Below are 12288 nucleotides of genomic sequence, written 5' to 3'. Positions count from 1 at the left end.
AGGGGCACTTTAGTTATAACTGCCAAAATGTGCTTGAAACCAAGATACTTCATAGGTGAATGAAAAGACTGGCTGAGACACACAACAGGATATAACTGAACACAAAGAAGAACGACCTGGTCGGTGTGATGGTTCACACTCTAATTCCAGCCCTAGGGAGACTGATGCAGGGCTGCTGAGAGTTTAAGACCAGCCCAGGCCACAGAGCAACTTCCAAGCCAACCTATGCTATTATAGTTAACCCACCTCAAAAATCAAAACAAGAATGAAAAAACATAGAGGAAACCAAAAACTCTACTAAGGGAAAGAAGGCAATCTGAAAAGGGCATCTTCCCGATTCAAAAAGCAGAACTATGAAGACAGCAACAAGGCCAGCAGTTCTTAAGAGAGCAATGGCAGCGTGAAGCTGCTATGTGATACTGTAACAGTCCATCCACATCACTAGACTTTTATCCAAACCCAGAGAAGGCACAGAACCAAGCACGAGCCTAAAGTAAACTACAGACTCTGGTTGACTACAGTGTACCAGTGTAGTTCACCTATTATAACAAATGTGCCATTCGGGATGGTGATAGCAGAGGCCACACATGAGTGGCAACTGGGGTAAATGGGAAATCTCTGCACTTTCAATTTTGCTGTCTACATAAAAGTAAAAGCCTACAATCTTAAAAACATTAAAAAAAAAATCACTCAACATACAGATACCCTTTTAAAAGGGTAAACTGCTAATTAAACACAGTATATTCATACACTGAAATGCCAGGTAGCTATAAAACAGTGTGGCTTTACATGTACTGATGAACTGCTCAGTGAAAGAAGGGAAGTACAGAAAGTCATGCAGCACATCATTAGTATGTTTACACAAGTATTCGTGCAAACCCATCAGCATATGCTTCTGTCCTCGTGAGCTAGCTGCAAAAAGACACAGAACAAAGTTATAAGCTGAGTGTCTCTGAAAACACAGGTAAGCTCACACCAAGAGTGCACGCTCTGCAGAGAACAGGTGGGCAAGAGAAGACGCTGTCTGGCTGGGAGGTTTGGAAAGGACTGCCCAACAGTGTAACTGGTGGGATCTGAGACTAGACCAACCTTCCTTGTGTGGACTTTCTTCCCTCTTTTAAAATGCTCAGCATCGTATTTGTGGCCTCTACCTAGCAGATGCTAGAATTACTCTCTTCTCATAAGCTGTGACTACCAAACATGGCTCTGGACATTGCCAAATGTCCCCTGTGAGGTATAAGTGTTCTTTGCTAAAAAGCAACAACAGTAACAGCTAACTTACAAAACACTCTTGATAACATATTACTGTAAATTAATAACAAATCCAACTTATATTTAATGCCCCATATGTATTTCTTTCCCATTCCCCCTCAGATATATATGGTTGTCACATACCAATCACTATCACAAGCTCATCTTTGAAAGCCCCTCCCAATGCTGAGCAGGCATTCCACATGCCTGTTCCTCTAGTGGGCTTCCCAATGATGCTCAGGCCCTTTCGAACCTCTGCAGCTGCACTGCATGAATCAAGTTACCAGCCTTCTCCATTCCTCCCACCAGCCTCCCCAAAACAATGACCTCTCAATTCATAATCTTCTCGGATACTAAGGAAGGCAACCACACCACAGAAACCTAACAGTCAAATTTTGGCTTGATTTTTAAAAAGCTAATGTAATTAATGACACAGTCAGAATATAATTGTTTGCATTATACAAATGTTTCTTCCTGTAATTCCTAAGGAGCACACAGAGTGCCACTGTTCTCACATCATGAAAGGCATCACTCCTGACTTCAAGGGAATTACGGAGAGCAGGATTCATCATAAAGCCGAGAGAGGCCTTAACTAGATTCTCTAAATCACAATTTTATTAGGTATAATGCCATTTCTAATATGCCACAATGAAAGGGTGGCAGGACTTAAGATACTCAACAGGCTTGAATATTTTCAAACAGATCTAAAACTGGCTGATTCTCTCTCCCGTGTCTTTGCAGAGATCCAAGGCACACTGGCCTCAGCTTCACACTCTGAGGTCACTCCTTCCATGCTGCAGTCGGTGAGACGGTCTGGGTTTCATCACCATGAAATCATGCTCTTCAAATCCTAGTGCTGTGCTTGCATTTAGCTCTCAGGAGGTTGGCCTTTGTTTGTGGAAGAGACCTCGGTGACCTCACTGCAATCAATACACCCATGAGTGGCTATGGAAGATGCTTAAGAGTGTCAGCGGCGAAAAAAGCAACTCACCATTCTAACTACTTCAGGGTAAGTCTGCTCTGTCAGACAGCCTCTGCTTATTGTAATGTAGTCCACCAGTTCATTAAGAGTGGAGCGCTTGTATTCTTTCATTTTTAGATCAGATAGCGTGTCCATGAAGTCAAAAATGACACAGCACTGCTGAAGTTTCTTTAGGAACAGTTCAGGCTGCTCTGAGGTTGGAACGTCTGAGAAAAAAAGAGGAAATGGTGTAAGTCTGTCATCAATTCCAGGCAACAGGAATTCTCTGAGAAAGTTACGTCAAAAGCGAACTCAAAAGAACAAGACAACAGTGTTCTTGCTAGCATACACACAGGCAGGAGACACCGTAAATACCCCACCAGAGACCCACACAAGTGACTGCATTTGCTATTCTGCAACTGACTAGATCCCAAGAGCCACCTGCAGGTTAATATAAAGTTTAGTCCAAAACACCCCAATGCCAATATCCTTAATATCTAAAATTATTGAGAAAGGCCAAACTTTCCCTTATAAAGTGAAACCACCAGCTTTTGGTTAATTTAAATTCATTTGCCAAAGACTTCAGAGCAGAAATGCCAGTCTATTCTTTTCATGTTGACATCTTTGGTGTTTAAAGCAATGGCTACACGTGGGTTTTGCTTTTAGTTTCTTCGGTTTTTGTTTTATTTAGATTTGGGCTCCATGAAGTTGCTTTGTGAAATAAACACGGAAAAACAACAAAATGAAATAATGCCAAAAGTATGCCAACGCAGAGACATGACAGTTGGTAAAGTGCTTACACACAATCATGAGGACCCAGGTTTAACCCCACAGTCACAGGAAAGCTGGTGGGCATGGGAATGCACATCTGTAACAGGTCACTGAGGCGGAAGAGAGCAGCAGTACCCTGGGCCTTGCTAGCCAGCTAGCCTACCTAGCTGGTAAGCCAGCCCCAGGTCCCCGGGAGAGACTCTGTCTCGAAAACTAAAGTGAACGGTTTCTGAGGAACATACCCAAAGCTGACCTATGGTCTCCACATGCACACACCCAAGCAGACACACAAAAAGAGCACATCAGAAGTGGTAACGTAAGAAAAAATTTCACTGAAGTCTTTATCTTTTGACCCATGTTCTTCTTGAGCAGTGAGAAAAACCCTCTTACATCTTTACTGAAATGTCCTCAGAGGGCCAGCAAAATGGCTAGTCAGGGAAAGGCATTTCCCACAAACCTGACAATCTTACTTTAATCCCTGGAACCCACATAATGGAAGCAGAACGCCTACTCTACAAGTTGTCTTCAGAGCTCTACATGTGTGCTATGTTTATTAGTAAAATTAATAAATAAAATTTTAAAATAGTTTAGTGTTTTCAGAATAGACATTTATTCTCTTTTCAAACATACAGCGAATTAGGGGCTAGGGGATATAGCTCAGTTGGTAGAGCACTTGCCAAACTTACACTAGTCCTTGCTTCAATTCCCAACACTGCATGAAATCACAAGTGCTAACACTGGCCTGCAATCCCTGCACTTAGGCCAATAGAGGGATCAAGAGTTCAAGAGCATCCTCAAGCTTGAAGCCAGCATGGGCTACATGAGACTCTATCTAAAAGGGGGCACCAGAGGTGGTGGCAAGATAGTTAAGCAGTTAAATATGCTTATTACCAAGCCTGACTCCCTGAGGGAAGAGAAATAAGATTCTAAAGTAAGGCATCAGAGAAAACCAGAGCAAAACTGTCTTCTGGACAGAAAAGGACCATGCACTCGTGAACTCAGAGCAGCTGTAGATGTCTGCACAAGACCTGCCCAAGACCAAGCCGGGCAATAGTCTAGCATGGAGTGGGGAGAAGGCATTCACAAGCCTTTTTCCCTAACAGAGGAGCTATGGACAGCTGATGACTTCTAAGGGAGGGAAAGTTGGTTTTCTTAAGTATGTGGCTGCTGGTAGGACAACAGTGACCGAGTGGGTGGTCCCACATCCAGGAATACTGAGACACAGCACAAACTGAAGCTGAGGGAAGGGTAGCGAGGTAGAGTTGATATGGAAGAACTTAAAGGAAAAAATGAGGGGTGAATGTTCTCAAAATCATTTTATGAAAATCACAATAAACAAAAATATTTTTAAACTACATAGTATAGCCGGAAGTAATATCACAGACTTAATCCCAGCACTTGGGAAGCAGAGGCAAGTGGATCTCCGTGAGTTCAAGGCCAGCCTGGACTACATGAGTTCTAGAACAGGGCTTTGTAGTGATTCTTTCTCAAACAAAACAAAACAAGAACCTGAATTATATAAATTTGAATCCCATATCATAACAAATTGCTCTAAGGATATAATTCAACTAGCAGTGTTTGCCAACTCCATCGATTTGATTTCAAACCAGAGAGAGAGGGGGGGAGAGGGAGAGGGAGAGGGAGAGGGAGAGGGAGAGGGAGAGGGAGGGAGGGAGAGAGAGAGAGAGAGAGAGAGAGAGAGAGAGAGAGAACGCGTGCAAATAGCTCACACATTTAGCTCAAAGATATTCTAAAAGTGAAATAGAAATTTGGGGTTAAAATTCTCCAACTAGGAAGGAATACGATCTACAGCTGGCTAGTCTACTTTTCTCACTTCTTTCTACTTTACCCACCCTACCCTATGCTGTAGCTTCCCGTGAATGGCAATGAGAATTAGGATCAGTGTAGTGGTTTGAAGAAATGGCCCACAGAGACTCATCTATTTGAATGCTTGGTCCGTGTTTGGTGAAACTATTTGAAAAGAATTAGGAGGTGTGGCCTTGTTGGAGGAGGTGTGTCACAAGAGGTAGCCTTGAGGTTTCAAAAGCCAAAATTATTTCCCCATTAGCTCTCTGCCTCCTCTTTGCAGATTGACCCTGCCTGCCTGCTTCCACACAATCTACCATGATGGCTACCGACTCACCCTCTGAACTCAGCCCTGTAAATATTTTCTTCCCTAAGTTGCATTGGTAGTGGTGTTTGTCACAATAGACAAGTAACTGACACATTCAGAGCAGGCTCTACTGCCAGCATCCAAGTGAATAATTCATTAATACTGAGAATACATTTAGAGGTAAGCAGGTGGCATTCTATTTTTAAAAAGAGAGCAAGATGATTATTGAGATTTCATGATGAGTTATGGAACTGGGAACAATGCTTGGGTCTCTAGTCACACCCACATGGCCTCTGTGCTACTGAAGGACTCCAGGGCACTTGGCCAGTTTACCCAACACCACGGAGGTAAATGGAACAGAGAAAATGCTTACTACCGCAACATCAGCTAAAGGTTAAAATCTTCAGGGGATTTTTAATTAATCCAAATTTTGATAGCTTGAACAAAGCCCCCAAACCAGACTGTCCACATGAAGAAGGCTTATAAGTACATAGGAAGTCTGATACATCAGTAAATGAGAGCTTTTTAAAGAGCAAACCATCATTACGCAAAAACAATGTCTGTGGTCACTCAAAAGATTTACATATTTAACAATTCAAAGCATTCAGGCAGTTGGCATTTAGAACCTTTTAATGGTAAGCAGTTGGAATCCATTCTTTATTAATGCAAACTGATCCATCAGACAAATCTGAAGCAGGCTATCCACCTACTAGATGAGACAATAGCAACTTATATTTATTGGATGTACTGAGTATATTCTGTGTTCTAGTCTAGGCACTTAGACACACTAACTCTCATTTAATCTCTACAACGATATACATGAATAGGTGCTGTTTCCAACTTAATAGATGAGCAAATCAAGACAGAGAAATTCAATATCTTGCCCAGAATCCTACTGCTAATAAACAGTAGAGATATGATTCAAACCCAGGCTGTGTGGCTCCAGAGCCTGGACTCTTCCACACCACGCAGCATTCAGACACACAGAGCCAAAGATTACATTCCAGAAAACAGGGCGCATGCAATGGCAGCGGCAGATGAAAATAGAGAGAATCTCAAGTACGCTCCCAGCACAACCCCATTCATCAAGCAGCACACTGTGTTCCTCCTTAGCTGCCTCCAGAGCTTCCCAGACAGAGCAAAGGCTTCGCTTTCTATTCTTTATCCTTTATCACAGATTAAATTCTTCTTAAAAGGCCTCCCTTCATTAAAGAACATAAGCAGGCAGGACAAACCACAAGATGCGGGGGCGTCCCTTCAACAATTTGTATAGTAACAGCCTGAAAAAAAAAATTTCCCATCACAACTGAAGAATGAGTTATAAAATCAGTTGAAGAGCCAGGATAGCATGAACTCAAGCATTCCCAACAGCCTGGGAAATGTGAACAAGTCTGTCAGCCTCCCATTCTCTCTCCCCCTCTCATCCCTCTCCCTCTCAGTGGTGTTGGTGGGGGGTGATCCAAGCAATGAGACTGACCCTGGGACTGCACTCCAGAGCTGTGCTGCCCCTATCTCCATTCCCTTATCTCCCTAGTCCTAGTGGATTGTGTAAAGATAGGCTGAACAAGGACCAGAGGAGTGCTGGGTAGTCCAGAAGATTTCGATGAAGTAGAAGTTTAATATCTATGGATCACTCCAAAAGCAAATACACTCTTTCAAGAAACACTTATTTGAATGGGAGGAGAGGGGCTGGAGAGATAGCTCAGCATTTAGGAACACTGGCTACTCTTTCAGAGGACCGAGATTCAATTCCCAACACCCACATGGCAGCTCACAACTCTACAATTCCAGTTCCAGGGGATCCAACACCTTCACAGACATACAAGTAGGTAAAACACCAATGCACATGAAAATAAAAAAATTTAAAAGGAAGAGGAGAGGACTAGGTACACTGCTCCCCTGCACTTGAAAAGAGAGAAATCTCATTAATCACAAAAAGAAGGCAGTGTCCAGCCAGGACATTCTGACCACAATGTGTAAGCCAACAGTTGCCACCTACTTTCCAAAATCACCCAACATCTAAACACTTCTGAAGTAACTTAAAATTGAAGGAAAATATTAACCTTTAGAAATAAATATAAATTATTAAAATTAAAACTTAAGGTCATCTTAGAATCGCCAAGCAGGCAATCAACAAATTTATCACTATTTTCCAATGGAATTCTTTGGTCTACAAAAGCCATCTTGACCCACAGAGAGCTCCATGAAATCATAACCATTAATAACAAGAAATTAATAAGTGGTTGCATAATAGCATGAAGGTCATTAGCACAATGACTCTCAGGGAGAATAAACTGACCTAGTTATTAGAGTGTATGAGTTTCCACTAGGTCAGGTTCCATCGATCTGGAAGGCCACTAAAGTTAAACCATCTCCAGAAGGTAGGGTTCTCACTGAAGAAGTCACTGCAGTGAGCAGCAAAGCCGAACCACAGTCTTCCTCTTTCCTTTTTTTTAAATATTTATTTATTTATTATGTATACAGCATTCCTTCCATGTATGCCTGCAGGCCAGAAGAGGGCACCAGACCTCATTACAGATGGCTGTGAGCCACCATGTGGTTGCTGGGAATTGAACTCAGGACCTTTGGAAGAGCAGGCAATGCTCTTACCCTCTGAGCCATCTCTCCAGCCCCTCCTCTTTCCTTTTTAGCAGGAGATGCTTCTCCATATTTCTAGCACCATCTCACTGCATCCATCTCCCCATCAGTTGCCACCCATTAACAATATAAAGACAATGTTCACTTGGGTGCCATTATCACTTCTACTGTTAGGCATTTTTATTTCATAAAAAGCATTTTGATCTAGTAAGTCACAAACAATCAACAATATTTCATCAAAAGAAGACAACTTTTTTTTTATACTGGGCTGGCCTTGAACTCACTGAGATCTGCCTGCCTCTACCTCCCAAATGCTGGGATTAAAGGCGTGTACCACCACTGCCTAGGATACAACTATTATAATGCATCAAATAATGAAATCAGGCTTCAGCCTTAGGAACTAGAGCCAAACATAACATGATCATTCAAGATACATTCAAAATCATTCAATATACAAAATAAGCAAGACTCTAATCCAAAACCAGACTGGTAACTAAGCACTGCATTCTTCACCTCCAATTTTTATTTGTGTATTCAAATTGGCTGTTGATGGAGATGGTAGTGGGTGCCATTATCAATTTCTACTGTCAGGCATTTTCAATTCATAAAAAGCATTTTAGATGATTCCATGTGTAGCCAAGGCTGAAAATCACTGTTGTTAAAGCAAGAACTTTAAAATCCTTTCTTTTATTCCCTCCACCTCTGAAATCCCTTTTGTTTGTCTGCTTAAGGACAGTGGTGAAAACTCTCAGTCTCTTTAGCCAAGGAAGAGCCCTGAAATAATCTACACCAGTGAAAGCATTTCTTCTTGGCCTTGGTCATAAAAGCTGAAGGCAGCGTTGGCTGCATTCAGAACTCTTGCCAATCTAGTGGGAAGCTTTCAAAATGCTTTGGTTTTTTTTTTTTTTTGGATTTTTCGAGACAGGGTTTCTCCGTAGCTTTTGGTTCTTGTCCTGGAACTAGCTCTTGTAGACCAGGCTGGCCTCGAACTCACAGAGATCTGCCTGCCTCTGCCTCCCAAGTGCTGGGATTAAAGGCGTGCGCCACCACCGCCAGGCCTCAAAATGCTTTGTTGATACTAGTGCCCACTTTTCTATACAGCTTCAAAATCTAGCTCATAGAATGGCTTACACAAAAACAACACTACCAAAACCCTGAGCACACGGCTATTAGCCACAGGAAACTAAAAGAGCCGATATGGAACTGTCCAGACACAAGAGAGGGGCCAGCACTGTAATAAAGTACACTTACCATTACAACACATGTATTAAGCTTTTAACTCCCAGAATGTCCTGTGAGCAGCCACTACCATTACTGCAGTTGAAGGAACTGGTGTCTAGAACAGTCAAGAAACTTGCCCAACATCACAATCAACATCGCTAATAAGAGCTTAGTTCCTGCCTTCCCCCCCTCCCCCAACAGTCTTATCCCAGGGCCCACAAGAGGGGTGGTGGTGGTGGCTGTGACAAATAATAGTCACTAACCACCGCCATCATTACTAGAACTAGAATCTATTCACTGTCATGATTACTGAATTCTTTAAGAAGAGTTACACTGGCCTGCCTTCAAATACGAGTATGCTGTAAAACTGAAAAGCCTACAACTACTCTTAAACAAATGAATAATAGAGATGACCTAGCTCAGTTCTCAAATCATATTATTTATTACTCAGTTCAGATAATGAACATGTGTTTATTATTCTTTCCTGGAGCTCTTCAGTTTTCTTCCGCAAAGCTAATACACATGGTCTAATTTATAAACAAAATACAAAGGTCACTACTGTAACCACACACTAGAATGACCTAGGCAGCAAAATCCTGATTTGAGGCCTCTGTGTTGCTCTGGCACTATATTTATAACAGAATAAACAGAAAAAAATAGATGCGGACATAAGTCTGTGGACACACACACACTACTGACAAATATTTTGTTCCCAACACTTTGTAAACTTCACCTTTTAATGTCAAGGTAATTACTGAAGCTTGACGGCACAAGAAATGAAATACTGTTAAGTTCTTCAACCTCTAATTATAGGTATAAATTACTTTCCTGTTACCAACTCACCACAGGACAGAAGCCACCAAAGCCCCTTACTGACAAGGTTAGTGTCTCCATTATTAATTCATTTCCTGAGGCCTTATTTCCAAGGATGGAGACACCAGCAGCATTTTGCATATGTGAATTCCTGGAGCTTGCTGAGCTGGAGGGATGGCTCAGTGGATAAAGTACTTGCTGTGCAAACATGAAAACTGGAGTTGGGATCCCCAGAACCCATGGAAAAAGCTTGGCAGGCAGGGCAGTGTTGGGAATTCCAGCACACTGGAGGCAGAGACAGGGAGGGGGTCCCTGGTGCAAGTTGGCTAGCCACATTCAAGTACACATACTGAACTTTATTTCCCCCATGTAAATCAATTGTAACTTAATTTTTTTCCTCTAGAAAGAAAATTATACTAAAGAATAAAGGAAAATATAAGTACATATTTAAGAAAAAAAACTTTTAATGTGTAGTCCGGTAGCACAAATTTTAAAACTATGTTAATTTTTAATGATACAAATTTATGAATGTAAAAAGTAGAGAAGGCCAGCTTACATAACTGTGTCTTCCTATTAACATCAAGTAAAATACTGCCTCATTTTCTAAAATTGCATTCAAATGATTAAAAACTAGATGACTTTTAAGAATAAATACTGGGGGGCTGGAGAGATGGCTCAGAGGTTAAGAGCATTGCCTGCTCTTCCAAAGGTTCTGAGTTCAATTCCCAGCAACCACATGGTTGCTCACAATCATCTGTAAGGGGGTCTGGTGCCCTCTTCTGGCCTACAGGTATACACACAGAATATTGTATACATAATAAATAAATAAATATTTTTAAAAAAATAAATACTGGGGGCGGGGCTAGAGAGATGGCGCAGCATTTATGAGCACTTGATACTCTTGCAAAGGACCCAGGTTTGATTCCTAGCATCCACATGCTAGCTCATTGTGTGTAACTCCAGTTCTGTGAGACCTGACACCTTCAGGCCTGATCACGTAGTAAGCATGCACATGGTACACATTTATACATGAATGTAAAACAACATACACCAAAAATAAAAAGTAATAATTTTTAAAATTAAAAATAAAAAAGACTAAACAGTGGGCTAAGGAAACGGCTTGTTTTGCAAGTGTGAAGACTCAAGTCCCATCTCCAGCACCCACGGAAAAGGCGGGGCTTGGCTGCAGAAAACCTATGTACTCATTCATTCACCCACTCACTAAACAGCCACTGTACACTTATCAAGGGAATTCACAGACACAGAAGCCCTAACCTAAGCCCAGCATGGTGGCACATGCCCTTAAATCCCACTACCCAGGAGGCAGAGTCAGGCAGATCACTTCAAGTTCAAGGCCAGCTAGGGCTAGAGATGTTGTAGTACTCCTAACCAGTACATTCTAGAGGAGGTAGGGAGGGAGATGACTAAAAATAATAAACACATTTATTACATTATATGGTGCATGCTTGGGGGTAATAGTGCATGAGGCAAAGCAGACTACATATGCTGGAGCTGGGAGGTAGAGTTCTGAGCATAGAATTTACCTGAAAAGAGAAATTTGAAGCCAGATGTGATGATGCATGCCATGGGCAGGCAGATCTCTGTGAGTTTGAGGCCAGCCTGGTCTATGAAGCAAAATTCAAGACAGCCAGGAATGTTACACAGAGAAACCCTGTCTCAAAAACAACGAAAGGGAGGGAGGGAGGGAGGGAATAAATTGATTGAGATTGATTTGAGAAAGAAGACTCAAAGGAGGTACAGGAGACCAGCAAAGAAGATGCCTGCAAGAAAGCATCCTACTCAAAGAAGCAGCAAATGCAAGGACCCTTTAGCAAGAAGGAATATGCAGAGGAACCAGAGGGTAGGAGTATGAGAGGAAGCAGGGGGAAGGAGTATGCAGAGGAACCAGGGGAGAGGAGTATGCAGAGGAACCAGGGGAGAGGAGTATGCAGAGGAACCAGAGGGAAGGAGTATGCAGAGGAACCAGGGGAGAGGAGTATGCAGAGGAACTAGGGGGAAGGAGTATGCAGAGGAACGAGGGGAGAGGAGTATGCAGAGGAACCAGGGGAGAGGAGTATGCAGAGGAACTAGGGGGAAGCCAAGCAAATGGGCCTGAGTAGAACTGCAATGGACAGAGGGCAAGAAATGGAGAGTGCAGGATCACCTTGGGATTCTGTCCTAGACTTCACACCTCCACTGTTTACTAAGTAATACTTAGTTTTCTTATCTGTAAAACAGAAAATATATTTTACAAGGTTGAGTGAGGATTAAATGAAAGGCTATCTATAAAGGTAGACGTGCTTTTAGGAAAAAAAAATTCTTTGACAAAAACTTATAAAGTATCTATGAGACACAAAAGAGAGCAAATTTTCTACTTTTATCTCTTATGATTATTTCTACAGGGAATTCCTAACATTTTAATATAGCTTCAAAATTATTTTAAAAGCACTTTTAAAATAAATTCTCAAGTATTTCTAGAAATGTGAAATTTTTGTTAATATTGTATTCTAGTAATATCAAACACCAAATGCTATCTATCTGGACACATACACGATCATAC

General features: G+C 41.8%; 1 protein-coding gene across 2 annotated transcripts in view; it reads right to left on the bottom strand.

Moving 5' to 3' along the window:
* Ppp2r5e (protein phosphatase 2 regulatory subunit B'epsilon) overlaps positions 1–12288 on the bottom strand; it is a 143950-nt gene that overhangs the window by 67157 nt on the left and 64505 nt on the right. For both annotated transcript variants that reach the window (XM_057782234.1, XM_057782235.1), the window contains exon 3: positions 2243–2439. In XM_057782234.1, the coding sequence (XP_057638217.1) occupies positions 2243–2439 (197 nt within the window). The remainder of the gene's footprint in view (positions 1–2242; positions 2440–12288) is intronic.

This window comes from Chionomys nivalis, chromosome 10 (assembly GCF_950005125.1).
Source record: "Chionomys nivalis chromosome 10, mChiNiv1.1, whole genome shotgun sequence".
Taxonomy (NCBI): Eukaryota; Metazoa; Chordata; class Mammalia; order Rodentia; family Cricetidae; genus Chionomys; species Chionomys nivalis.
This window is presented reverse-complemented; position numbering and strand designations above follow the sequence as displayed.